Genomic DNA, 25,190 nt, shown 5'->3' on the forward strand with positions numbered 1-25,190 from the left:
AGAGAGAGAGAGAGAGAGAGAGAGAGAGGAGAGGGAGACAGAGAGACAGAGAGACAGAGAGAGACAGAGAGGAGAAAGAGAGAGAGAGAGACAGAGAGACAGAGAGAGACAGGAAAGAGAGAGAGAAAGAGAGAGAGAGAGGAGAGAGACACACAGAGAAAGAGAGAGAGAGAGAGAGAGAGAGAGAGAGAGAGGTCCAATCACATCATCGGAAACGACGTTGCTAGGCAACACTGTAAAGTTGCCCAGGACTTGGAAGCGAGGCAGTTATTTTTCCTGGGAAAGAAGGGAATTCCAATTTAAATGGAGGTTACTAGGCAACACCTAATCTCTGTTTTCTGGGAAAAAAGCCAGAAACCACTCGAAGAAAATACATTCCTTACAAAGAGAAAGAAAGAGAGAGAGAGAGAGAGAAAAAAAAGGGAAAGGGAGGAAGGGAAAGAAGAAAAACAATAATAATAACAAAATAATAATACTAAATATATAAAAACAGTGTAATAGGAATGTGTGGTAGAGTGGAGGAAACAGTCTCAGCATTGTAGCTAACGGCATAAGCCAAAATGAATATAAAATGATCTGAAAAAGTATGACATTTGTGGACAGAAATTTACTAAATAAACACTAATGTAGAAAGATACAAAGCCATGGTGGTACATGCCTTAAATTCCAGTCCACAGCAGATGCAAGTGGGTCTGAGTTGCAGTCCCAGTCTATAGAGAGAGTCCAGGACAAACAGGGCTGCACAGAGAAACTTTGTCTCAAAAAGTAAAATAAGAAAAAGAAAAAAAAGACAAGCGATTTTTCAAAACATAGGTGGTGGGAATCTGAACTCAGCCTACATACTTGCATTGCAAGCACCTTAGTAACTGAGACAGCATCCCAGACCTTGGTTTTTGGTGTGGCTCTGCCCCCACCCTGCACTCGCAAGGCAGGCTTTCTCTGTGTTAGCCTTGACTGTCCTAGAACTTGCTCTGTAAATTTGTAGGGCCTCCCAGAACTCAGAGATCTGTCTACCTCTACCTCTGGAGTGCTGGGATTAATGGCACACGCCACCCAACCACTTGGCATGAACTAGCTTTTTTAACCTCAATGCTAACCCATAAACTACAATTTTCCACATTGAATTTTGTTTTGTTTTCAGACAACGTTTTTCTGTGTAACCCTAGCTGTCCTGAAGCTCACTGTAAAACAGGCTGACCATGAACTCAAGAAATGCTCCTGTCTCTGTCTGCCAAGTGCTATAACGAAAAGCATGCATTGAATTTTTAAAGTTTCACTTATCTATCTGTCTGTCTGTCTGTTTATTTGTGTACTTGGCAGGAGACTGGGGAGAGTAGGCCAGGTTGGCCTTAGGGGACTGTGCAACCATGTACACGCTTTACAATTATACTATATGTCTATTTCTTCCATATACAGAGTGCATTTGTTAATTATTCCTTAGGAATTACAGGAAATAAAATCCAGAATAAAAACATCCAAAAAAGTTACTTTAAAATATTGTTCTGGCCAGGTGGTGGTGGTGCATGCCTTTAATCCCAGCACTTGGGAGGCAGAGGCAGGTGGATTTCTGAGTTCAAGGCCAGCCTGGTCTCCAGAGTGAGTTCCAGGACAGCCAGGGCTATACAGAGAAACCTTGTCTCGAAAAACCAAAAAAATATATATATTGTTCTGTAGGGTCTAGAGAGATAGCAGTTAAGAGAACTGGCTGTTCTTTCAGAGGACTGCTGTGTAATTCCTAGCAACCACAAGGCAGCTCCAGTTCCAGGGTATCCAACACCCTCATACAGATATCCATTAAGGTAAGACACCAATGCACATGAAATAAAAACAAATACATTATTAAAAACATTGTTTTCTAATATGTTTAGTAAAGCAATCGCTCTCAAACATACAGTAACTGAGCAGCTAAAACCGCTAACTCAGGGTGTACAGAATCAGCGGGGTTGGTATGGGGTTGGTAAGGCTAACACTGGGAAGAATGGAGCATAAGGACCAAGGCCTGCTTGGGCTACACAGCAAGATTTTTTGTTTCAAAAAAAATTTTGTTTTATTGTATTGAAAGAGTTAAATTTAAAACTTGTGCTGGCTGCTGGGCAGTGGTGGCATACGCCTTTAATCCCAGCACTTGGGAGGTAGAGGCAGGTGGATTCCTGTGTTCGAGGCCAGCCTGGTCTACAGAGTGAGTTCCAGGACAGCCAGGGCTACACAGAGAAACCCTGTCTCGAAAAAAAAAACAAACAAACAAAACAACAACAACAACAAAAAAAACAAAACTTGCGCTAGCTAATGAGAAAATTGCAGGTTTGAGAAAAACACAGTGGACCAAGGTCGAATATGTCCAAATAAGCCTGGGCAAAAATAAGCAAGCTGTTAAGACATTCTGGGAACTAACAGGCCAAGAAGATATAGAAGAAGAGTGTTGTTTTTACATAGATCACTCAGGAAGAGTCAAAGATAATTTAGTCAAAATAAGAAAAGGTTTAGAACAAAGGAAACGAGAAAGAGCTCAAGGCAAAGGAAAAATTAAAGCTTTAGACCTGTGCTGACTAGGAAGAAAAGTCATGGGCCTAAGAATCCATCACAAGCTGGCCCATATAGGCCTGGGAATGAGCAAGCAAGTTGTTAGATATCATAAGAGCTGGCAGGTCAAGAAGACATAAAACTATAAACATAGAGGAAAACATGTCTTGGCAAACAAGGACATGTCCAGGGCCCAGGCCTGCAAGGACATGCCTGGGCAGACACTAAGCAATGGACCATCTGGTCCTCTCAGATATGGTTTAAGGTCAGATGCTTTGTTGACTCAGATTAACACCAACTTTAGGAATTTTCCACTCTGTTCTGCATGTAATAGTTAATATTTGAACTAGCCAATCATGTGTAACCATACTGACTCCTTTGTTCCCCCAGACCTTTTCCCTATATAAGCCCCTAACTTTCAAGCCTCGTGGTCGGCTCCACTATCTCCTGTGTGAGATAGGTGTGGTGCTGAACCAGAGCGCCCCGAAATTAAAAACTACCTCTTGTAATTACATCAAGACGGTCTCTTGTGATTCCTTGGGTGCACTTCCTCCTGAGATTTGAGTGGGGGTCTCCCCAAGGGGGTCTTTCAGTATCATTTAAAATATACAAGAAGAAATCTAATATTTGTCAGTGGAAAAGTTGTTCAATTCCTACACTTATAAATTTTTATAATCAATTAGATTTATAATCAATTAGATTGATTTATAATTAATCAATTAAAAATGCCAATTTATAAAAAGACATTAGAAAGGTTGAGATGTTGGAAAAGAAATCAGAAGTTCAAAGACACAAAGCAAACCCCAGGGTCTGCATGGGCTACATGAGACCACACCTCAAAAATACACTAAACCACAACAAACAAACAAAAAAGAAAATGAAAGGAAAGCAAGGAAAAAGAGAGTGGCTGGTATGTCAATCCAGGCCAAACAAATGCTATGAGTTCCAGGCCAACCTGGCCTACAGACTGGCAACTTTCCCAGAAAGTAGAAAATAAAGACATGAAGCTGTAGACATACTATTTATAATTAGAAAATAAAATTTGATTATCATAGCACGTGTGCTCTGGCACACGATGAAGGTCAGCTTTGTGAAGTTCTCTACTTCTACCATGAAGAGTCCAGGGGTTAAAGGAAAGCTTCTCAGGCCTTCGTGGCAAGCTCTGTGATGTGCTGAGCCATCTCACTGGCTCCCAGCCATCCTTTGGAGGAGGAAAGCTTTAGAAGAGATAAACACAGTGATCATATTTGTGAAAATCTGTCCTGGCCCCGCGGTGCTAACTTCTGTAGTTGCAGGGAAAGACGTTTTCAGCGCTCTAACTTTCTACACGATACACCGTCATAGGCATTAATTCCATACAGAAATTATGTGGTTTTTAATGATTTTGGAAAAGATTCTCTTTCTTTCTGCCTTTCACTAATAACAAAAACAACCATCTCACTTGGTGGTTACTAAGCAACACTGCCTGGATCAAACCACTCTGAAAAAAATGATAGGGAGGCGGTGGCAGAGCGGTTCAGAGTTTTGAAACAGAAATCCTTGTGAATGGTGGTTGCTAGGCAATGCCTGAGCATACCGCCATCTTTGATTGGGGCAAGTTATTTACCACTATGGAATGAAAAAGCCACGCTGACGTTGCCAGGCAGTGCCTTAGCACTGTCCCCCATCCTCAACCAGTCGTTAAAAACAATTGCACGTAAATTATTAAAGCACACAAGGAGGTTTGTAGGCAACACCTTAGCACCATCACCATCTGCAAACTAGATTCTTCATTCTCGTTATACAAAAGATGTGAAGCTGTCCGGGAACAACTTGAAAGCTTGGCAAGCAGTACTTGTCGCCATCTTTGTTAGGGTCATGATGACTTCCGGCCGGGGCGGGAAAAGAATCCTGTTGGAGGAGCTGAGTTGAAGGCAGGAATTTGGCCATCCCGCTTCTCGCCCTCTGGCGGCTCCAAACAGCAGGCCGACTTTGACTATCCGCATGCTCCCAGATCCACACCGAGAGTCTCCAGTGGGGTGACTTATCTGGTGCGGACTTCCAGATGGGGGATGAGGGACCAGGAAGCGCGGTGCATCTGCTGTGCCTCGCAGCCTCTAGCGGGGTTCCCCTGTTCTGTCGGAGCAGCTGCGGCGGCGCCCCCTCCCGTCAACAGGTGGGGGCATTCCGACTCCTGCGTCTAATTAAGGGGTTTGGGATGCTGGGACAGCATATCATGCATGGAGTAGAGGCTCGGGGTCTTTAGCTGATACGGGGGACTATTAAGCCTGGCTTCCTGAAGAACTTTGGGAGAATATGGGGAGACTGCCAAGTGGGACAGTGGTGTCTCGATGCTTCCCCACTCTTCCTCAGCTCCCTTTCTCTGTCATCGGCTCTCTCAATGGAGTCCACATGTTCGGCCAGAATCTGGATGTGCAACTGAACTCTGCAAGAACGGAAGACACAACCGTGGTGTGGAAGAACTTCCATGACAGGTCCCTTGGCGGGAGTAAGGGAACAAAATCTGGGCAATGGTTCCTGGCTTAGGTGATCCCGGAGTACTGTCAGGGGTAACTTGGCCGTGGGAATCTTTGATAAGCTAAGCATCCTCTCTGATCCCTGACTTCCCGTCGGGATGTAGCCAGCCGGGTAGGAATTAGCTGGAAGACACGGAAGCGCTTGGCTGACCTCATTCTTGCTTCTCATCTTTCACTCCCACAGTATCACCCTCATTGTTCTGTCATCTGAGGAGGGTACCTCTGAGCTGAGGCTGGAAAGAATGCTCCACATGGTGTTTGGGGCCATGGTGAGACTGGGCCCTCTTTTCTCTAAAACTCAAGAGAGCTGCACTCCCAGCCTCGGCTCCTCAGTCCAGACCCCTGCGAGTTTTTTCTCACACCCACGCATCCAACCCTCAGCCCTCTTCCCTCATACCTAGGAGTCCAGATCCAGACCTCCTTCATACACAGGGATCCAGACCTGGCCTTCCTCTCAACACCCATCCAGATACTGTCCTCTCTGACTAGATCCTATTAAGGATCCCACTACCCTATGTAACTCTTCTAGGTTCTCATTGTGGGACTTGAGGAGCTGACCAATATCCGGAATGTAGAGAGACTGAAGAAAGAATTGAGGGTGAGGCTGTGGGATGTGAGTGCAGTTAGGATCCCTAAGTTGCCTGTTTGTCTGGAACTACAACTCCCAGTATGCATGGGGAAAGCATGGGCCCATTGGGTTCTTGGAGAGCTTGTTTAACCATGGAGCTGGTCCCAGTTTTCTCTGGACTGATCTGAGCCCACTTGGGTCCTAGACGCCTACCTCCCTTTTCCTCTACCAGGCCAGCTACTGTCTCATTGACAGCTTCCTGGGGAATTCAGAGCTCATCGGGGACCTGACCCAGTGTGTGGACTGTGTCATCCCTCCAGAGGGGTCTGTCATGCAGGTAATGGGGCAGCTATAGAAATATCTGTGTCGCCATAGTTCTGCTCAGCCTTCTTTGTTTCCTCCCTCTGGATATTGTCCTAACCTGCTCTTATCATCCTGGAACTCTTTCTAAAAGGACTTTCTTCACCAGGGTAAACTGACTGCTCACCTGTTGTCCTGCAGCTTCCACTTCACAAGCATCCTGCCTCTCTGCCTTGCAAGGAGATTTTCCCTGTCTAGGCAAATCCCCCCCACTCCCGGACCCCCTTCTAAGACAGGGTTCCCAGGCTGTCTTGGAATTCTCTCTGTAGACCAGGCCGACCTCCAATTTACAGACATCTACCTGCCTTTGCCTCTGAGTGCTGGGATTAAAGGCATGCGCCAGCCCGCCCGCCCAATCGTCCTTTCTTGAAGTTATGCCTCTCCTGGCAGCGTGTCCTGACCTCAGAGCTAACATAGGACAGAACTGTGCCTTTTCAGCAAGTAGAGAACCACGTTATAGATGCTGTTGTTAAAACTATTGGCATTGCAGGGCCTCCTGGTGCTGGCCTGTCACCCCAGCTACTCTGGAGGCCGAGGAAGAGAATGCAAAGTGTAAGGCCAGCCTAGGCAGCTCAGTGAACACATGACTCAGAAATTCAATATGGCTTGGCAGGAGCATCCCCATAACTGAAGGAGAAATAAATTTTAAAAAATAAACAAAGAAACAAACAGATAAAATAAGTGTATAGAGAAAGTTAAAGCATTCCTGTTCACAGAGAGGGTGTAAATCAGGAGCCTGGCTGCCTTGCATGCTGGAGTGTCTCATGGCTGGTCTTCCCCTCCGGGAATGTCCCTCCTTGTGCTATGACATCTAGTCTGACCTTTTCACCAGGAAACCCTCTCGGGGTTCGCGGAGGCCACTGGCACAGCCTTTGTCAGCCTACTGGTATCAGGCCGAGTGGTGGCAGCGACTGAGGGCTGGTGGCGCCTGGGCATGCCTGAAGCTGTGCTACTCCCCTGGCTGGTGGGGTCCTTGCCACCACAAGCTGCTCGCGACTACCCGGTGTACCTGCCCCACGGGAGCCCCACGGTGAGTGGGCGGGACCAGGGTGGGGCTTCCAGCGGGGCGGGGCCATACTTAGCTCTATATGGTGCCCCATACAGGTCCCACATAGGTTGTTGACCTTGACGCTGCTGCGGGGCCTGGAGCTGTGTCTGCTGTGCGGGCCGCGCCCGCCCCTCGGCCAGCTGGACCCACAGGTGAGGCGGACTGTTGCAGTGCTGCCTCGCACATCCCCTCCGTGAGCGCCACCTGCTGCATGCAGGTCCTGGCTAACCAAGCTCCACTAGGGACCAGCCCTGACCTCGCTCCCATCTCACCCCCATAGTTACTGGAACGCTGGTGGCAGCCTCTGCTGGAGCCCCTCCGGGCCTGCCTGCCACTGGGCCCTAGGGCGCTACCCGAAGGGTTCCCGCTGCACAGTGATATTCTTGGGTAAGGCTCGATGGTTGGGCCCAGGGCCGGGAAGGCCATTTGATCTGCTGGTTCCCCATAGCCTGATAGTGCTTTCCCCCAAAGTCTGTTGTTACTCCACTTGGAACTGAGACGCTGCCTCTTTACCGTGGAGCCCTCGAAGGATAAAGGTGTGTGGGGAAGCAGTGAGTGGGAGGGCCTTGAGCCAGAAGCCACCTAGTCAAGGTGCTCGCTTTTCTCTAGAGCCTTCCCCTGAGCAGCGCAGGCGCCTCCTTAGAAATTTCTACACGCTGGTGACCACCACCCACTTCCCACCAGGTGAGTGGTAGGCATGGATCCCACATGGCATACACACCCCGAAGCAGAGAACCCATCACATGCCTCAGTTGCCCCTTCCAGACTTCAGCCAGTGTTTTTATAGCACTGGTTCTGGGCTGGGCATTTTGTCCCACACCTGGAATTTCAGCCCTACTGTGGACAAGGCAGAATGACCACGAGTTTGAGGCCAGCTTGGGCTATCCAGTACCTCAAAAGACCCGAGAACTTACTGCCCCATCCTCCTAGGCAAGGGCTATCAGTTATGTCGATCCTAAATGCTGAGCAGTGCTAAGTGGCAGCGCTCAGCCAGCCACTCCTGTCACCCTCCACAGTGCTGGGCAGGGCCTTGATCAAGCTGAGGCAAGTGAGGAGCCTGCAGACTCCACATTGGGAAGTTGTCCCAGGTCCCTAAGGCCCCAAGAGACACAGGCAGGGTCCTAATGGTACCCAGCCAGATAAAGACCTCACAAGCATACAAATCTGGAGGCTTACACTTGAGAGTAGGGTGTGATCTTTAGGAGGACTGGTGAGGGCACTTGGTGTCAACTACATGTTAGGTCTGTGAGTTCACACAGAGATCATAGGAAGACAGCAAGGCTAGATGGGAAGAGGCTCATCTGGGAGTTACTATGAAGGAATGGGCTAGGCTGAGGGGTACCAGGTCCTGATGAGGATGCTGTGCTGCTCATCACAGTCCTCCCTGTCCTTCCTCAGAACCAGGGCCTGCAGAGAAACAAGAGGATACAGTCCACCCAGCCCAGACTCCCAGAGCCTGCTATCTTGTGCTAGGGCCAGGCACGGGGTGGCAGCTGGTGGCTGTGCAGCTAGGGCTACGGCTGCTGCTGTTGATGCTGTCCCCTCAGAGCCCCACCCATGCGTTGCGAAGCTTGGCCACCCACACTCTACAAGCCCTTACCCCACTCCTTTGATCACTCAGGGTGGGCAGTCAATAGATGGGGTAATATTAGCGTCTCTCTGTTTATTCGCTCACAATAATACACGGCCCCTGGAAGGGGAAAGGGAGGGAAGGGGAGGGTGACAAGGAGTGGGGGGAGGGGAGGGGGTACGTATTTCCCCGGCCCCTCTCCCCTCTGTGCTTCAGGGGACAAGGGAGGGAGGGTGCTTCCCTTGACCCCCCTAGAATGTAAACAGCAGCAGATGAACAAAAATAAAATACAAAAGGCCAGAGGAAGCTCCCAGGCATGCCCCCACCCCAGGGTCTTTGCTGTTGCCACTGGAGGTCCCCTCGCTGCTCCCCTCCACCACAGCTGCCTCCATCCCAGGGCTGCCTGGCACTGGCCATATCCCAGGGCAAGTCCAGGGCTCAGAACTGCTGGGCCAGCAGCTCACACAAGTGACGGGAGACAGGCTCTTTGCTGGTGCGCAGGGTTAGGCGGTACATCTGTGTGGAGAGGAGAGAGCCCAACAAGGGGTACAAAATCAGAGGGGAAAAGGAAAGGGAAGACAGATGAGAAGATAATGAGAGGCACAGGAAGGAGGGCTGGGCGCAGGGAATGTGGGGTCACAGGGAGGCCCTCCCTCAGCACTCACTTGGGCCTGGGCATTGGGCTCCAGCCGAAGCAGACACCCCACCTGCAGGGCTTTTGTCTGGATGATTCCAGCACCCACAAAGTTCTCAGGGTTGGGATCCACATTGTTCAGAAGAGCAGAGCCAAACCCCAGAAGCTACAACAGCATGGGTATTAGAGAAGCAGAGCTGAGAGGCCTCCATCCTACTGCAGGCTAAACCCTCAAGTGTGAGAACTGGTCCATCTAGCGGCCAGCATCCCATAAATGCCCAGTCCAGCGGCCAGCACCCCGTAAACGCCCAGTCTCTCTCACCTTGGCCTTAGTAACTTCAGCATCCATGGGGTGGTTGGCTTTGAAGATTTTCTGTGCCTCCTGCAGTGGGCTGGGAGGTTGAAAGCACTGTCAGGCATTTGAGGCCCCGCCCCTCAGCCCCGCCCCGCCTCCCAGCCCCGCCCCTCACAGGCTCAGCTGCTTCCAACGCTGGAAAAAGTCTTGGGCGGCCATCTCTGTGGGCTGGAAGAATTTGTTGATGGTCACTGGGAGCTTCAGAGTGAGGGACTGGGCGGTGCCACCGTACCTGAGCAGATGAGGAGCAGCTCAGCCAGGCTTCGTCCCTGAAGACCCTGCCTCACTGCCCCGCACCCCGCACGGTGTTGCTCCCACTCACCGGAAGCGCACCGACAGTAGTGGTGGCGTCAAAAAGTCTCGCAGACACTCAATGTTGAGTACCTGCTGTACCTGTGCACCGCCGTCCACTTGTGCAGCCACACGCTTGGTCTGCACCGCCAGCTGTGGCCCCATAGTCAAGGAAGCCAGAGACAGCTGGAGGCATCTTGAGGAGCACGAGCCCACAAGCCCACGTCAACTAGAGGCTCTGGGCCAACTGCAGACTCACCTACAACTAACTCCTCCTTCCTCCTGTGAGATAGACCTAGGACTATCCTTCTCAGACTCCACTCCTACCTCCAGTAGGTGACCAGCCACACAGATCCTAGTGGGCTAGGCTGGGATTTTCTTAGCCTCCAGTGCAAACTGGGTACATGAAAATGTGCTGAGGGGTAGATGAAATCATCCAGCACCGGAACATGTCTGTGTTAGTAGTGGTCATGCACAGATGGAAGCAATTACTGTCACCATCTGTACGCAGGCCTGACATCACGGGTATGGCTAGTATCTACACTCACCTGCTCTGCCCTACTTCAGACAGAGCTGTCTGTCTACCCTGGGCTCTGGAAGATTGGTGAACAAAAGTAGAGAGGGAAGGGCTAGTTGTTGTAGTCTCACACATTCAGAATGAGGCCAATATAAGGGAGAGGGGGGCCTGGCTCTGCCATACACCTTCCAGGACATCCCAACTGCTCCTTCAAAAAGGGCGAGGAAGCCAGGCTCACTGGTGCACACCTATACTCACAGCGCTTGGGAGGCAGAGACAGAAGACTCACCTTGACTCAAAGCCAGCTTAGTCTGCAGAGTGAGTGGAGGTCAGCCTAGGCTATATTGTTTTGAAAACAACAAAAGATCTTCAAATGCAGAAAGAGGAGGGTTAGGAGGCAAGTCACTCAGCTGATGTACTGCAGGGCTAACACTGTAGGCATCCCTGGTTAACCTGAGTGCAGGAGCCCCAGAAGAAACCACATCAGCAAAGGTAAGGTTCCTGGCAGGGTAGCTGGTGTGCTAGAAGTCATCCATCCTATATATTGGATTACTGTCACCTGTGCCAGAGTAAAGAGGCCTACCTGCTATGCATACAGTTTGAGAAGTAACAAGTGACTCTAACTCAGAGTGAGGGGCCGAACAGGTATGGATCTGGTGAGTCTGTTTCCCAGGGGCCTACGGGAGCGGGGTTGGGGTTGGGGCACAAGAGCACAGGATATGAGTCTGGAGGTCCCCAGGGTGGACCACGGTGGGCAAGAAGTTCTGGAACTGCACGGAAGTCTTGTTGCCATAGAAGAGATACATGCGGCCTGCAGCGGGTGGGTGAGGGCTCCATCCAAGCTCCTCTGATCCCATACCCTGCCACCAGCCCAGCCAGGGGATACTGCCAACAACCCCACCCCTCCCCAGCAACCCCATTCCACCTCTGGGCCACCAGGACACACCCAGGTTCTGCCGGAATTCAGACTTGACTCCAATCTGCAGCAGCTGGTTCTCAAACAAGACCCCACTATTCTTACACACGAACCTAGGCAGGGTGGTGGGAGTCAGAATGGAAGGGCTCCTGACAGCCCATCTTGGTGCTCTCCACCTCTCCCCGCCCCCCACCCCCACCCCATGCCCACCTCTCCCAGAACTCACTTATTCAACAATTCATCCGCTTCTGGAATGGGAGGGCCTATGTCCTCAGGACCTGGGCTGGGGGAGAGGAAATGTGATACACAGGGGGCTGGGGACTGGAGGAAAGAGGCACAGGCAATACTCTCTTGGAAGGCAGATTCCCAGAACCTATAGGCCAAGCTTCCCCAGAGACCCTCAGATATGGAAGTGGGACCCCCGCAGAGGGATCTCCCAAGAACCCCAGCTTTCACTGTTTTCTAACCCTGCATTTGCCAGTTACTAGGAACCCCTAAAGCCCACCCTGGGGACATCCATCAACCCAAAGCCAGAGGCCACCCCTTACTCAGCAGCTGGAGCTGGGTCAGCCAACAAAGCCATGGGGCTCTCAGGGGCAGGGGGCTCCAGCTCACTGGGCCATCCAATCCCAGAGCAGACAGAGAAGACAGGTGTGGCAGGCAGCCAATCCCAGAGAAGCAGCAAGAGGGCCAGGAAAAGAGAGGCAAGAGGAAGGAGAGAAGAGTAGACTGAGACACAGCTATGGGAAAGGACAGCAAGGGTAGCTGGAGCAGCAGAGTCCAGACAGAAGGGGTGGGATGAGTAGGACAAGGACAGGAGGTACCTGAGGAAGGCCTCCTCAGGAGTGGGCCCCAGGCTGGGCTGTGCAGTGGGGCCGTCAGAGAAGACATCCACCAGGAGGTTCCCACCTACAGGAGCTGGGGGTGCAGCAGGGGGAGGGGCTGCCCGCAGCCCTAAGAGGTCCGCGGAGGGTGAGGGGGTTGACTGCAATCAAGGCAAGAAAGGGTATAGATGAGGCAGGGCAAGGCAGAGTGGACCCAGCCTGGGCACATGGTCCATAACTGGGCTCACCACAGTGCTGGGGGTGGGCTCCACACCCCCATTGATGTCATTGCTGCTGGTGTCCCTGCGGCTGTCATCCAGGGCACTGGCTGCCCCAGGGCCCTTCTTGCGCTTCAGCTTGGCCAAGATGGACGACTCCCGCTCAGGAAATGGGGGCATTTCTTCTAGTACTGTAGCCTGTGGGCAGGACAGGAGGTCAGGGGCACTTCTGCCCCAAGAGGGTGGGTGGTCCTAAGGACTGGGGCATTGGCTCTGACCAGAACATCAGTGCTGGCTACGGAGCTGAGGGTGAGGTACTCCACTGCCCGCTGCTGTAGCTCCACGTCGGCATTGCGCAGCTGGGAGCCGGCACGCAGAACACCTTGGATGGTGGCCTTGGTCTCAGGGAAGAGGTTGATGAACTTGATGTAGGTGGACAGCAGCAGAGCACGGGTGGCCACGCTGCACAGGTGGAACTTGGAGTGCAGCAGCGAGAACTGCACTGGTGGGCTGTGAAGGAGGCGGCGTCAGCAGACATGCTCGTCACCCATTCCCCAGCCAACGCTGTGTCCTCACTCAGGGGTCACTGGGCTGTGTGCTGAGAGGGGCCCTAGGAATCTCACTCCTCCAGCTCGCTGCCCCACCATTTCCCAGACCCCAAAGAGGGCCCCAGGATGAGGCTCCCTCACCTGGAGCGTGGGTCCCCAGCAATCAAGTTCCCAAACTCCCCAAGGATGTAGCCACCGACCTTCACCATGTTCTCATGACAGGCTGGGGCCTGGAGGGCCTGTGGGGGAGCAAGAGAAGGCAGGATGAGGACAAGGACAGGACAGACAGGAGTCCCTGTGACCTCTGCAAATGTTCACAGAGAGACTGTGGCCTGAGGAGTTGAGAGGTAACTAGCCTAGCTGTGTTACGGTATGACTGAGACCTCCCACACATACCACACTTCTAGTGCTTGCTCCCCAGCTGTTGGCACTGTATAGGAAGATCCTAAAAACTGTGGGAAGTGGGACCTACCTGGAAAAAGGAGGGCACTAGGGGGTGTGTTATCTTTGATTACTTCCTGGATAGCCATGAGTAGCTTCCATCCCATGTTCTGTGTGTGCTCGTGTGCACACAGAACCACACATCCAAGTGAAAGGATAGGAAGGCCAGAAGATGTCAGGCATTTTCCTCAATCATTCCCTACCTTATTTTTTGACACAGGGTCTCTCACTGAAACCAGAATTCCCATTTTGGCTAGCCTTGCTGGCCAGCTAGCTCCCAGAACCTGCCTGTCTCTGCCCCCATCACACACACACACACACACACACACACACACACACACACACACACACACACACGCTCAGCTTCTGCATGAGTGCAGAGACTAAAACCCAGACTTCATACTAGTCCATCAGGCACTTTACCCACATATCCCTGCAGCCACATGGGCCCTGTCACAACTGACTGCAACCCTCTGAGCCCAGGAAGCACGGCACAGGGAGGAATGAAGGAGCCAGCTCTCCTGCACAGAGATCTGATACAGATGTTGTATACGCTTCACGCCTGGGAAGGTCCCAAAGCTGCAGCTCCCATGTTGCTTGGGTAACTCAGCCAAGGCTGGAGCTGAGCAGGATGCTGGCCCCTGCTGGTGGGGCATAGGATTGCCCAGCTGCTCTTGCTGGCAGCCGAGCTCCATTACGGGGTCAAAGTGAAGGCTGCTAACCTCAAACACTGTCTTGGCAGCATAACCCTGGACATCATCACGGTTGGTGACAATCTGCAGCACTCGGTACCACACCTCCTCGCTCACATAGTCGCCTGCGATGCGGATGAGGTTGAGGATGGTGTCCACATACCAGCTGTAGTCCACTGCATACTTCTCAGCCAAGATGGCTACTTTCAGCACCTATGATGGGAGGTAGTAATGTGTGAGTGGACAATTATGCCCATGGGAGGGTGACTAGTGCCATTCCTGGATGTATGGTCATGGCTGGCCCCATTGTAGCACCCAGGGGCTGTCCCTCCCCAGACTCCTTCCTTAGACTAAGGATTCCTAATTCTTAGTCTTCTTCCCTTAGACCTAGAGGTCCAGTCCCTACACTTCTCCTTCAACCTAAGGGGCCAGACCCCAGCCCTCCCCCCTCACACTCAGGTGACCAGCTCTGTCCTCTAGACTCACGATCTCCTCTCGGATGGCATAGTCAGCAGTCTCCAGGTACCGCAGCATCTCTGATACAATCTGCTTGGCATTGCTCCGGTCACACATGGCATACAAGAGATCAGCTGCCCGCTGCCTCACGCTGACATCCCGCTCCGTCTGAGGAAAGGAAAACAGGAGCAAGCTGGGATCTAAGTTGCACTGGGCTCACTGCAGGGTCACCAAGCACCAGGCATCTCTGAGTGGGGCAGAGGGACATACCTTGAGGGCATTAATAACAGTATCAATGTGGGTCTTGACAGCTTCATGGGAGAACTCGGAGCTGGCCAGTGTGCACATGCTCTCCAGGGCCAGGTAGCGCAGGTTCGTCTCCCGGTGCTGCAGGAACTGGCCCAGCTGGTTGCAGGCGCGGACCAGGAGGTTGGGCTCACTGGCAGGCACAAGTGAAGTGTAGATGGAGACGAGACGTGAGCATAATGATCCAGTTCCTCATTTCTGCCCACCCCAGCATCCTATATGTCCCTCCTAGGAGCCCTCAGGAGCCCAGAGAGATAAGCAATAGAGTGGGGATACGGCCAGTAGAAACCAGTCCTGACTTCAATCCTCAGTATGCAGGATTGAACCAACATGATATGCAGCAATTCTGCATCCACCTCAGGGGACCATTTCACAGCTGTCCTCTTCCCAGGCCCTGCTGTCCTCAGACCCAGGAGTGAGATGGCAACCTCCCTCCTCAGGCCAGCGACCCTGCCTGCCCACCCCTCTGCCCACAGCACCTGTCATAGTGGATGATGAGGCTAATGGTCTCAAAAAGGATGGCGTTCTTGGCATTGGAGTGCTGCACCTTCTTGGACTTGGGAGGCTCCTGGGCCTTGTTGAGCACAGTCTCCAGACACTCCACTAACCGCCCTTTCACGGCTGCATCCTCTGGGAAGAGGGAGGGGAAGTGATTGAGCCCTCTGCTCAGTGGGATCCAAAGACTGCAGCTGCTCTAGCTCTCACCCTCACGGGAGGCCCAGCTGCCTTCAAGCCTGGCAGTCCTGGGCTGGGCCTCTGCCTTCTAATGTAAGACAGCAATTTCTAGAGCTGGGCTCCACTCATCCCATACTGACTCTGCTGGGCACGAGTCTCCACTCCTATGAGCCTCAGTTTCCCCTTCTGCTGCACTAATGTTCCTTAGGTTCCTCACAGAAGTATGGAAAACCCAGGAGCCCATCCCAGAGCCACCATGGAGCTTAAGCTTTCCCAAGGAGCTACCCATAGAGCCCAAGAGACTGACTCTGAGCTACCAGCTTCAAAGGCCACTGCACACTATTTGGATGCCAGGGGTTATGAGTTTAGCAGAAAGAAAGCTGATCAGCATCCCCAGAGTGCCTCACTACTGTGGTAGAGGAATCTGAGGCAGACCCCGGCTACACAGGACAGCTGCCAGGCAGGCAGAGCGGGGCAATGGTCCTTTCCTGTAAAGCAGGCATGGTACCCAGCTCACACCCCAGGACGGAGGGCCTATGGCAGGACGAGCTGTGCCACCCCAGATGCCGCATAGGGCAGGGCACCAGGCTGTTCCCCCACTCCTACCCAAAGCCAACCACGAGTCTGGATGCTTAGCCTTGCTCAGGAGAAGTGAGAACATAGATGCTGGCAGCCCACAGGCCTTACCTGGCGGTGGGTAACACTGTAGCAGCCGCAGTAACTTCACAGAGAGCCAGGGTGCAGGAACGAAGTAATAAGTGTAGTCCTGGAGGTCAGTGGAGGCTGAGGAGACAATCTGCAGAAGGAAGGAATGATGGGTGGAAGCAGCAGAGGGGCCTGTCCCCTGAAGAACACATGGTCACACCAGGACACCATGGGAGTCAGGTTTGACAAGAAAGGGGAAGCCAAGGCCTGAATACACAGTGGCCTGTGGGTGGGATGAACTCAGCCTGATGGCCTCAAAGTCAAGAGCCTCCTGCTTCAGCCTCCTGAATGCGTACAATGTGCCCAGCACCTCACTCTGAATTTTCCAAGCAATGCTGGAACACTGGAGCAAAAGTCTCTGCTAGTTCCCTGTGTGACAGTCCCGAGGGCAGGCTAGAGCCTCTCTGCTTATTGCTGGCTCTGCTTCTTACAGCCTTAACCACCATGGTTCCTGCATCCTCAGCACGGAGGAACTGACGAGGGTCAGGAGCTGGGTCTGATCCTTCTTCCATCCCTGGCCCAGTACAGGTCAGAAGATCGTATGACAATCACTCCTCAGGGGAACCTCCATCTCCACCTCAAAAATCCTTCTGCAAGCTGGGCAGTGGTAGCAAAAGCCTTTAGTCCCAGACTTCCATAGGCAGAAGCAGGCAGATCTCTATGAGTTTGAGGCTAGCCTCATCGACAGAGCTAGTTCCAGGATAGCCAGAACTACACAAAGAAACCCTGTTTCAGACAAAAACAACCCAACAACCTTCTCCAGGAAGCCTTCCCACAGTGCTCTGTGCCAGTGGTGTGACCACGTGTCCTACGCTGGCAGTGACCTCATCTCTGTACCTCTTGGGCTTGGCACCTAATACATTCAGATGTGTGATAACAAGGGGCTGGGGACAGAATGAATGGTAGGCATAGGTGCTCCTTCTCCCCGACAATATTTTCATTTCTTTTTCTGAGTCTCCATTTGGATTGCCATCCCCAGAAGCTTTCCTGTCTCCCAAACTGAACTAGGACCTCCATGAGCTGTTCACAATGCTGAGCTCCATCCATGGTGCATAGCCCTTCTTGGCAGTCTGTGACTGAGTCACAGTCCCTGTCACGCTCCCTCTCAGCAGGACAGGGCCGCCTTAAGGTCTGACTCAGACATAGAGAGCCAGGCACACAGAAGACACAGGGTGCTCTGAGGACGGGGTGGAGGTGGTGGAAGGCAAAGGAGGGATGTGTAGGCAAAGAGGAGGAAGAAGAGCAGGCAGGGGAGCTGTCAGTACCTTACCACAGCAGCCATGCTGCGAATGGCACTGACACCAGCCCCTGAACCACGTAGGAAAAAAGCACAAAGAAGTGAAGCCCTTTGCCTGTGGACACACAGCCTGATGAAGCCAATGCAGAGCCTTGGCTTTTAAGCACAGGCTGGCTTGCCTTTTAAGGAAGGGAGGAGAGACAGATGTCACAGACACAGGAGTCAGACCCTCCTGCAGCCAGTGTGACAGCACTCACCCGGCTTAAGCGAGACACAGCCAGGGAGATACAGGTCTTGAAGTCATCCGGATTCTTCTTGCAGAGACAGGTGATGAGGCTGACAGCAGCTGTGACCACTCCCTGCAAGGAGCTCAGGCATGAGGGACTTCATGCTGGGTGTCACTGGGAAAGCCCTGACATCAGGGTAAGTAACCTCAGGAGTCAGAAGCAGGGTGGGCTACTGGGAGTCTTGGGTGGGGTAAGTCTTTGCAAGACAGTTAGTCAATCAACTGGCCTTGCTATGGGATCTCTAGGCTCAGAAACTGGCAAATCCTTTTAAGGTACTGCATCAGAGACAAGGACAGTCCCAGGCAGCCAAGGAGTTATCAAGGAAGGAGGAAGGTTTCTTGAAAATCAGGCAGGGCATACACACTAGGGACAGGAGATCTGGGCTGGAATGTCAGGGGCTTCAGGCACTTGAGAGTGGGTCAGCCGGGCACCTCACCATGTGCTGATCATTGAGCAAGTGCACTACACGTGCCGTCCACTCGCCCATGGGCACCAAGTCGGGCGAGGCCTTGTAGAGTCGCAATAGGCATAGGGCTGCACTCTGCTTCACACTGTCCATGCTGTCTCTGTGGGGACACCGTGGGGGGCAGTCAGGGCTACATAGCCCCAGTGCACCTGCCATCCTATCTGTTGCCATGTGACCAGGATATTACATAGGCAGCCAGAGCAACCCCAAAGCACATGGATACTGCCCCAGCTGCTCCAGGGACTGTCTCCTCATCCACAAACATCTGGCAGAGCCAGGCAAAATGTGCAGGCTAGCTCAGCCCCACATCATGAGCACCTTTGTGTACCCTGCATTGCTGTAGATTATGAAGAGACGAGCAGACACACTGTGGACCATATCTGTGCACTAAGACCTTGTCTGCAACTGATGTGTCAGAAATAGAACAAATCAGAGGAGAAGGAGGAAATAGTTCTCCTTGAAGTCTTAGGGGTCCTGTCCTTCCCATCCAGTATTCTAGGCTGACAATGTTGGATGTTAGCCTCTTATACTATAATCAGGGCCTCGAGAGCCAAGGTTGCCCTTCAACTTCTGATCCTTTGGCCCCCATCTACCCAGGGCTGAGATTACAGGTATGCACAGTTTATAAGAAGCTGAGGCTGGAACCCTGCCACCCTCCAGCTATATCTGAGCTCTCTGGCTTTCTCTTTAATACTGGATCTTGAGAATGTATTTATCAGTTGACTGACTGGATCTTTTAATCTCAGCTAGTCTGGATCCCCTGCCTCCTCCTTTCTGTTTCTTGACACAGGGTTTCTCTGTGTAGCCCTGACTAACCTGGAACTCACTCTGTAGACCAGACTGGCCTTGAACTCACAGAGATCCACTTGTAACTCAAATGCTGGGATTGTGTCTCCATGCCTGGCTTGGAACTCACTCTTTGGCCAGGGAGCACCTTCAACTCCTGATCCCTTTTCTACATTCATAGTGGGACATGTACACCACCACACATGGTTTATATGGTGCTGTGGAGAGAAACCAGGGCTTTGGGTATGCTAGGTGGGCACTCCACCAATAGAGCTCAGCCTCAGCCTTCTTCTCGTATCAACTCTCCAGTAGAGAAGGCGGATTTGTCTTCCTGTCCATTTCCTGGTCAGTAATTTTGAAGCTAGACAGGAGAAGACAGACCAATGTGCTGCTCAGGCTGGGTGCAAATGACAATGAAGATGCAGCAAGGTAGGAAAGATGGACACAACTGTGAATCCAGGTGATTTCTGGGGAGCAGGAAGAAAGAGGGTAAAGCCAGAGGACATGCAATAGTCTCTGTGGTGTCCTGTACCTATCTGGTATACATAAGCACACATTCACATAAAAATAAATATTTTTTAAGTTGTGATAAGTTGGGGCTGGTGACACACATCTGTCATCCAAGCCCCAAGGAAGCTGAGGCAAAATGACAGTTAAATTCAGGGCCAGTCTAGACAACAGACTGAGTTCAGGTCAGGCTGGCAATTGAGCAAAACCTTTGCCCCACCCATTTTGAAACAGTGTCTTACCATGGAGCCCAGGCTAGCCTAGAATCCAATGTGTTTTGGAGTAGCCTCACATTCACATAAATCTGTCCTGAGTGCTGGGTAACAGGACATGCCACCATACTCAGTAAGACCCTGACTTAAAATAAAAATAAAAGGGTCAAGGCAAGAGAGGAGGTGGCTCAGGACCCAAGTTGGCAGTTCACAGCCACCTTGTTAACTGCCAACACTGGGATCTTATTCCCTCTTCTGACCTCTAAGGGTACCTCTACTCAAATGCACGAACTCAAACACTCAAACACACACACACACACACACACACACACACAGTTTAAAATAAACCAAATCTGACGAGGTTTGGTCTATTGCTATGAATTGTAATGATAATTGTAATTGGGGTTGTAAAACCCCTAGATCAGGTTGCTCCCTATGAGGAAATCCTCACATACATCAAGTGATGATGCTATGTAATCTTGCCCCCCAAGTTATCCCTGATTGGTCAATAAAGATGCCTACAGCCTGTAGTTAGGCAGAAGATGGAGATAGGCAAGACTGGTAGTTCCTGGGCTAGGAAGTCTGAAGCAGAGGCCATGAGGAAAGAGGAGAGAGAAAGACAAAGTCGCCATGGGGTAGGTGGACCATGAGAGCATGACCACGAAGTATGGCCCTTGAAGTAGGAACAGCCCAGGTGGAACATGGTGAGTCATATCTCGGGGTATTGACAGGGAAGTAGACAAAAATAGCACAGAGGGCTGCTATCTGCCCAGCTCTAAAGCTTTACAGCTTAGTGTAAATATAAAGGTTTTGTGTCTTGGTGAGATGGCTCAGCGGGTAAGAACACTGACTGCTCTTCCGAAGGTCCTGAGTTCAAATCCCAGCAACCACATGGTGGCTCACAACCACCTATAATGAGATCTGACACACTCTTCTGGAGTGTCTAACAACAGCTACAGTGTACTTAATAATTATAATAAATCTTTAAAAAAAAAAAAAGAAAGATTTTGCCGGGTGGTGGTGGTGGCACACGCCTTTAATCTCAGCACTTGGGAGGCAGAGGCAGTTGGATTTCTGAGTTCAAGGCCAGCCTGGTCTACAGAGTAAGTTCCAGGATAGCCAGGACTACACAGAGAAACCCTGTCTCAAAAAGACAAAAAAAAAAAAAAGTATCTTTTATTTGGGAACTAAATGATCTAAGGTAGGTGGAAACCCTCAAATATTTACTACAACACAAATCTTTACGGTAAGAGGGGAGTCTGGAGCTAGGTTTGGTAGCTGAGCCAAATAACCATAACATTTGTGAGGCTGAGGCAGAGGGTTAGAAATTTAAGGATACTCTTACTCTCTTACTCTTGCCTCTCTCTCTTGCTCTCCTGCTCCCCCCCTCTCTGAATTCCCTTCCCTCCTCTCTCTCCATGTGGCCATGGCTGGCCTCTACTTCTCTACTCTCTCCCTCCCTCTGCCTTTCTCTGCCTTTATTACCCTCTTAGCTCCCCTTCCCTAACCTCAGGCCTGCCCTGAGAAAAAGGGGTACAGTTTCACTCATCACAACTTTCTGCCATGACAATAAATGCTTAAAAAAGAAAGAGAGAGAGAGAGAGAGAGAGAAAGAGAAAGAGAAAGATACATAGTGGTTTCAAGGTCAACCCGGGTTCAATGAGACTATGTCCTCTCCAAACAAACAAAGAAAATCCTGTCTCAAAAACAATCAACCCAGGCCAGGCATGGTGGGACACACCGTTAATCCCAGCACTTGGGAGGCAGAGGCAGGTGGGTTTTGAGTTTGAGGCCAGCCTGGTGGTCTACAGAGTGAGTTCCAAGACAGCCCAGGCTCCACAGAGAAACTCTGTCTTGAAAAAACAATAAAAATTTGACCTAGCAGTTTCCCAGCTAGGAACCAACGCAAGAGTACTGCAGACTCCACTCAGATGAGAGCAGCATGTCTGTAAAAAGGGAGAGTTTTGTAATAATGGACACATAAAACATGCGCTGTCAGGCTCATGTGTGTGTGTGTGTGTCCGCCCACGTATGTGTGTATATATGAATGTGTGTATATATAGTATACATATCTATATAGTGTATATGTTTATATAGTGTGTGCAGTATATGTGTATTCTGTACAGTTTTTGTGTGTATATAGTGTGTGTGCATGTGCATATGAAGACTGGAAATCAACACTAGTAACCTCCCCTGTAGCTTCCTATCTTATCTTTTAGATAGGATCTCTTACTGAACCTGGGGCTCACTGAGAAGGTAGGTGGCTGGCCCCAGCGCCCTTCTGTCCTGGCAGCCCATGGATAGGGTTACAGGTAGAGTAATGATGCGCAGCTGTCTGTGTGCTTGTGGGTTCCAGACATCAGGTCCCCACACCTGCACCACAAGCACTTTACCAACTGAGCCATCTCCCCAGCTCCAGGCATCAAGTCTGACACCCACCACAGACAGATGAACAAACTCAAAATACACCTTTTCTCTCCATGAGAGAAAGCCACAGACCTGGTCACTGCACATTCCATGTCACTTCAGACAAAGCCTCAGCATGGACCAGTGAGCTCCAACTTGTGAGGGGGTAACAGACCTTCCCACAGCACAGGGCCTGCTCTCTCAGAGAGTGACAACAATGGTCTGGAATTGAGTAGTAGTTGATGGTTGCATACAAGAGTACATCAAAAACCACTGCCCTGTGCACAATTAGCAAATCTGAGCTAGACATCGTGGTACAGGACTGTATGGCAAAACTCAGGAGGCAGGAGTCACCAACAAGTTCTACGCCACTAAGGCTACACAGTGAAATCCTACCTCAAAAACAAACAGATAATAGATACTGTAAGTTTTGTCTAAGTTCAGAGGCTAAGGAGCAGGAGGAACAGTTCAAGGTCATACTCAGCTACTGATGGGCTGGACCATCTCAATAAGCAAATCAAACCAAAAGCAGACAAGCAATCAGCCTGGCTTCCCTAGTGAGAGCCTAGCTCAAACTTTGAGTTTAAAATTATTAACTAATCAATTAGGAGACAGGATCTGGCTGTGCTGCAAAGCGGTCTTAAATTCTTAATCCTCCTGCCTCAGTTTCCCCAGTGCTGCAACCACAATGGCCCTTTAATCCTTTTCCTCCTGTATGTCAGCCCATCCTCTGGCCCTACCTGCACATAGCACACTGGGCCCTCGGGGCCCACCTTCATGCTTCTTTTCTTCCCTGTTCACAGCTCCCTCCTTGGGCACTACATACATATATATGAGGTACATACATATGTAGGCAAAACACCCATCCACATAGAATAAAAAGAACAAGTCTTGAAAGGGCCCTCTGGGGCACCAGGTAGCTTGCCTGGCTTACATTGCTTCAAAGGTGAACTTGGGGGTGTTTGGGGACCCAGGCAGGATGAGGCAGCTATGGAAGTGTAGGCCTGAAATCCCAGCATTAAGTCGGAGGAAGCTGGAGGATCAACTAAGGCCAACCTGGGCTACATGATGCCCTGTTTCAAACAAGCACACAGAGCAAGCCAGCAGCAACTCTGGCTGCTGTGTGACAAGGGTGAAAACAGGTAATTTTGCATACAGCTCCCAGGGCCATTTATTTCTAGGACACCTACACTTTGATGTGTGGCTTCCCACAGCCTCTACTTGGACAAGCTTTTCTCTGCTCCCAGAGGCCACATTCCTCCCCCACCCACAAATACAAGACTCAGGTCCTCCAGCTCACAAAAGGTCTTAGAAGTCCAGGTGCCTGAGACCAACTCTGTCAGGTTGGCTGCTCCTGGCTAGGCCTCCATGTGTGCCTCACTTACCGGCTAGCTTAACTAATATCAACTCTTGCTCCTTTGTTCAAAATAAAGTCTTTCTTTTCTTTTTGACACAGGGTCTCACTGTGAAGCCTAGGCTGGCCTCAGACTTGTCACAGTTCTCCTACTTCCTACAAGCCTCACTACACTCAGATCAGCCACATTGTCAAGAATACCAGCAGCACCTCGTCTACACTGCCAGAAATAGAAATCTCACCTCTGGGCACAGCAGCCGCGGTGATTTTTCTAAAAGACAACATTGCTCCTATTATTCAACTGCCTGACAGACACCAGTCACCCCAACTTCTACAGGAAGCAGAGGCAGACTTCCCAGAGTCTCTCCCATGCTTACTATCCTCCATCTACAGAGAATCTCTGGTGGACCACACACCTACACCCAGAGCCTTGGCACCTACTGGGCCTTTTGCAGAAGGCACCCATATCCTCAAGTGATCACTGACTCCTAACTGTTCTAGAACATTATCCATCACCTCCTGGAGAATCCCTTCTGACTTGTTAATAAAAGCCTTTTTTCAGAGCTGGAGAGATGCCTCAGCAGTTCAGGACCCAACTTTGGTTCCCAGTACCCATGTCAGGTAACTCTCAACTTCCTGTGACTCCAGCTCCAGAGAGTCTCAAAGTGCTGGCCATCTGCGCTGATGTGCACCTGCACATAGACACACACACCTACACATGATTTAAAATTATAAAAATAAGTCTAGGGGTCCTTTTCCAGAGGACCCAGGTTCAATTCCCAACACCCACATGGCAGTTCACACCTGTCTGTAACCCTTCAGTTCCAGAGGATCTGACATCCTCACACAGACATGCATGGAGGTAAAACACCAATCAATATTTATAAAATAAAAATAAGCTGGGCGGTGGTGGCACATGCCTTTAGTCCCAGCACTTGGGAGGCAGAGGCAGGCAGATTTCTGATTTCGAGGCCAGCCTGGTCTACAGAGTAGTTCCTGGACAGCCAGGGCTGCACAGAGAAGTCCTGTCTCGAAAAACTAAAAATAAATAAATAGAAAAATTAATTAATTAATTAATTAATTACCTAGAGAGAGAGTGTGTGTTAGAGAGAGACTGCCTCACAAAATATTTATTCTGGCACACACACTTAATAAAATTCAAATGATGTATTTATCTTTCACTTTATATGCCTGGTGTTTTGCAGACATATATGTCTGTGTGAGGGAGCCTATACCCTAGAACCAGAGTTACAGATAATTTTGAGCTGCCATGTGGATCCTGGGAATTGAACCCAGGTCCTGTGGGAGAGAAGCCAGTGCTCTTAACCACTGAACCATCTCTCCAGTTTCATAATTAAGTTTAAAACCCAGAAAAGTCTAGGTATGATGGTGCACACTTTAACCCCAGCACTTGGGATTCAGAGGCAGGCGGATCTCCAAGTTCGAGGCCAGCCCAGTCTACATAGTGAGTTCCAGGACAGCCAGGGCTACACAGAGAAGACCTGTCTTAAAAACAAAAAACAAACACAAGGAAGAATTTGTTTCCACAGTGTCTTACGTAACCCGGGTTGTCCTAGAAACCACCAACAATCAGAAGAGGACCTTGAACTTCTGTTCCTCTGGCCTCCATGCATGGTTTACAGGTGCCCAGGAAGGATCCCAGGGTCCTTTGCAGGCCAGGCAAGGGCTCTATCAGCAGAGCTACAGCTGCAGCCCGCCCGCACATCTTCAGGTACCCTGGCACTTGGGAATACAGGGTCTCCTGCCACTGCTGC

The 25,190-nt window shown here is 50.8% G+C and overlaps 2 protein-coding genes and 1 long non-coding RNA gene across 9 annotated transcripts in view; 2 read left to right on the plus strand and 1 right to left on the minus strand.

Annotated features, from left to right (window-relative positions):
* Window positions 1–4,365: 4,365 nt before the first annotated feature.
* Fuz (fuzzy planar cell polarity protein) lies at window positions 4,366–8,907 on the plus strand. 2 transcript variants are annotated; one of them, XM_031386502.1, is made up of 11 exons: window positions 4,369–4,675; window positions 4,873–4,994; window positions 5,221–5,305; window positions 5,566–5,634; window positions 5,837–5,941; window positions 6,797–6,994; window positions 7,069–7,164; window positions 7,293–7,399; window positions 7,484–7,548; window positions 7,622–7,696; window positions 8,411–8,907. In XM_031386502.1, the coding sequence occupies exons 1-11, from the start codon at window positions 4,565–4,567 to the stop codon at window positions 8,623–8,625; spliced, it is 1,248 nt and encodes a 415-aa protein (XP_031242362.1). In that variant the 5' UTR covers window positions 4,369–4,564; the 3' UTR covers window positions 8,626–8,907. The 2 variants fall into 2 exon arrangements, with proteins under 2 accessions (XP_031242363.1, XP_031242362.1); XM_031386503.1 differs by lacking the exon at window positions 7,622–7,696 and having other exon boundaries at window positions 4,366–4,675; window positions 8,411–8,882.
* Ap2a1 (adaptor related protein complex 2 subunit alpha 1) overlaps window positions 8,191–25,190 on the minus strand; it is a 31,838-nt gene continuing 14,838 nt past the window's right edge. For 3 of the 6 annotated variants that reach the window (XM_031386481.1, XM_031386483.1, XM_031386487.1), the window contains exons 5-26: window positions 18,121–18,250; window positions 17,655–17,756; window positions 16,143–16,251; window positions 15,260–15,410; window positions 14,745–14,913; window positions 14,505–14,642; window positions 14,049–14,231; window positions 13,027–13,124; window positions 12,616–12,847; window positions 12,368–12,535; window positions 12,120–12,280; window positions 11,844–11,909; window positions 11,522–11,578; window positions 11,326–11,408; window positions 11,101–11,190; window positions 9,894–10,017; window positions 9,687–9,803; window positions 9,539–9,608; window positions 9,248–9,382; window positions 9,047–9,098; window positions 8,613–8,702; window positions 8,191–8,419 (exon numbers count right to left, since the gene is read on the minus strand). In XM_031386481.1, coding sequence (XP_031242341.1) covers window positions 8,626–8,702; window positions 9,047–9,098; window positions 9,248–9,382; window positions 9,539–9,608; window positions 9,687–9,803; window positions 9,894–10,017; window positions 11,101–11,190; window positions 11,326–11,408; window positions 11,522–11,578; window positions 11,844–11,909; window positions 12,120–12,280; window positions 12,368–12,535; window positions 12,616–12,847; window positions 13,027–13,124; window positions 14,049–14,231; window positions 14,505–14,642; window positions 14,745–14,913; window positions 15,260–15,410; window positions 16,143–16,251; window positions 17,655–17,756; window positions 18,121–18,250 — 2,512 coding nt within the window. In that variant the 3' untranslated portion in view covers window positions 8,191–8,419; window positions 8,613–8,625. Of the gene's footprint in view, window positions 8,420–8,612; window positions 9,099–9,247; window positions 9,383–9,538; window positions 9,609–9,686; window positions 9,804–9,893; window positions 10,018–11,100; window positions 11,191–11,325; window positions 11,409–11,521; window positions 11,579–11,843; window positions 11,910–12,119; window positions 12,281–12,367; window positions 12,536–12,615; window positions 12,848–13,026; window positions 13,125–14,048; window positions 14,232–14,504; window positions 14,643–14,744; window positions 14,914–15,259; window positions 15,411–16,142; window positions 16,252–17,654; window positions 17,757–18,120; window positions 18,251–25,190 lie in introns of those variants that run through there. The other 3 variants (XM_031386485.1, XM_031386484.1, XM_031386486.1) reach the window with 3 other exon arrangements.
* Window positions 17,685–23,976, plus strand: LOC116102158. The gene is made up of 2 exons (XR_004123022.1): window positions 17,685–17,820; window positions 23,518–23,976. It is a non-coding gene; the product is annotated as an uncharacterized LOC116102158 (long non-coding RNA).

The sequence above is a fragment of the Mastomys coucha genome, unplaced genomic scaffold (assembly GCF_008632895.1).
Source record: "Mastomys coucha isolate ucsf_1 unplaced genomic scaffold, UCSF_Mcou_1 pScaffold21, whole genome shotgun sequence".
NCBI lineage: Eukaryota > Metazoa > Chordata > Mammalia > Rodentia > Muridae > Mastomys > Mastomys coucha.

Coding starts and splice junctions, on each gene's coding strand:
- Fuz (XM_031386502.1), top strand. CDS start 4,565: ATGGGGGATGAGGGACCAGGAAGCGCGGTGCATCTGCTGTGCCTCGCA. Junction 6,995..7,068: donor TGCCCCACGGGAGCCCCACG/GTGAGTGGGCGG, acceptor TGCCCCATACAG/GTCCCACATAGGTTGTTGAC. Junction 7,697..8,410: donor CACCACCCACTTCCCACCAG/GTGAGTGGTAGG, acceptor GTCCTTCCTCAG/AACCAGGGCCTGCAGAGAAA.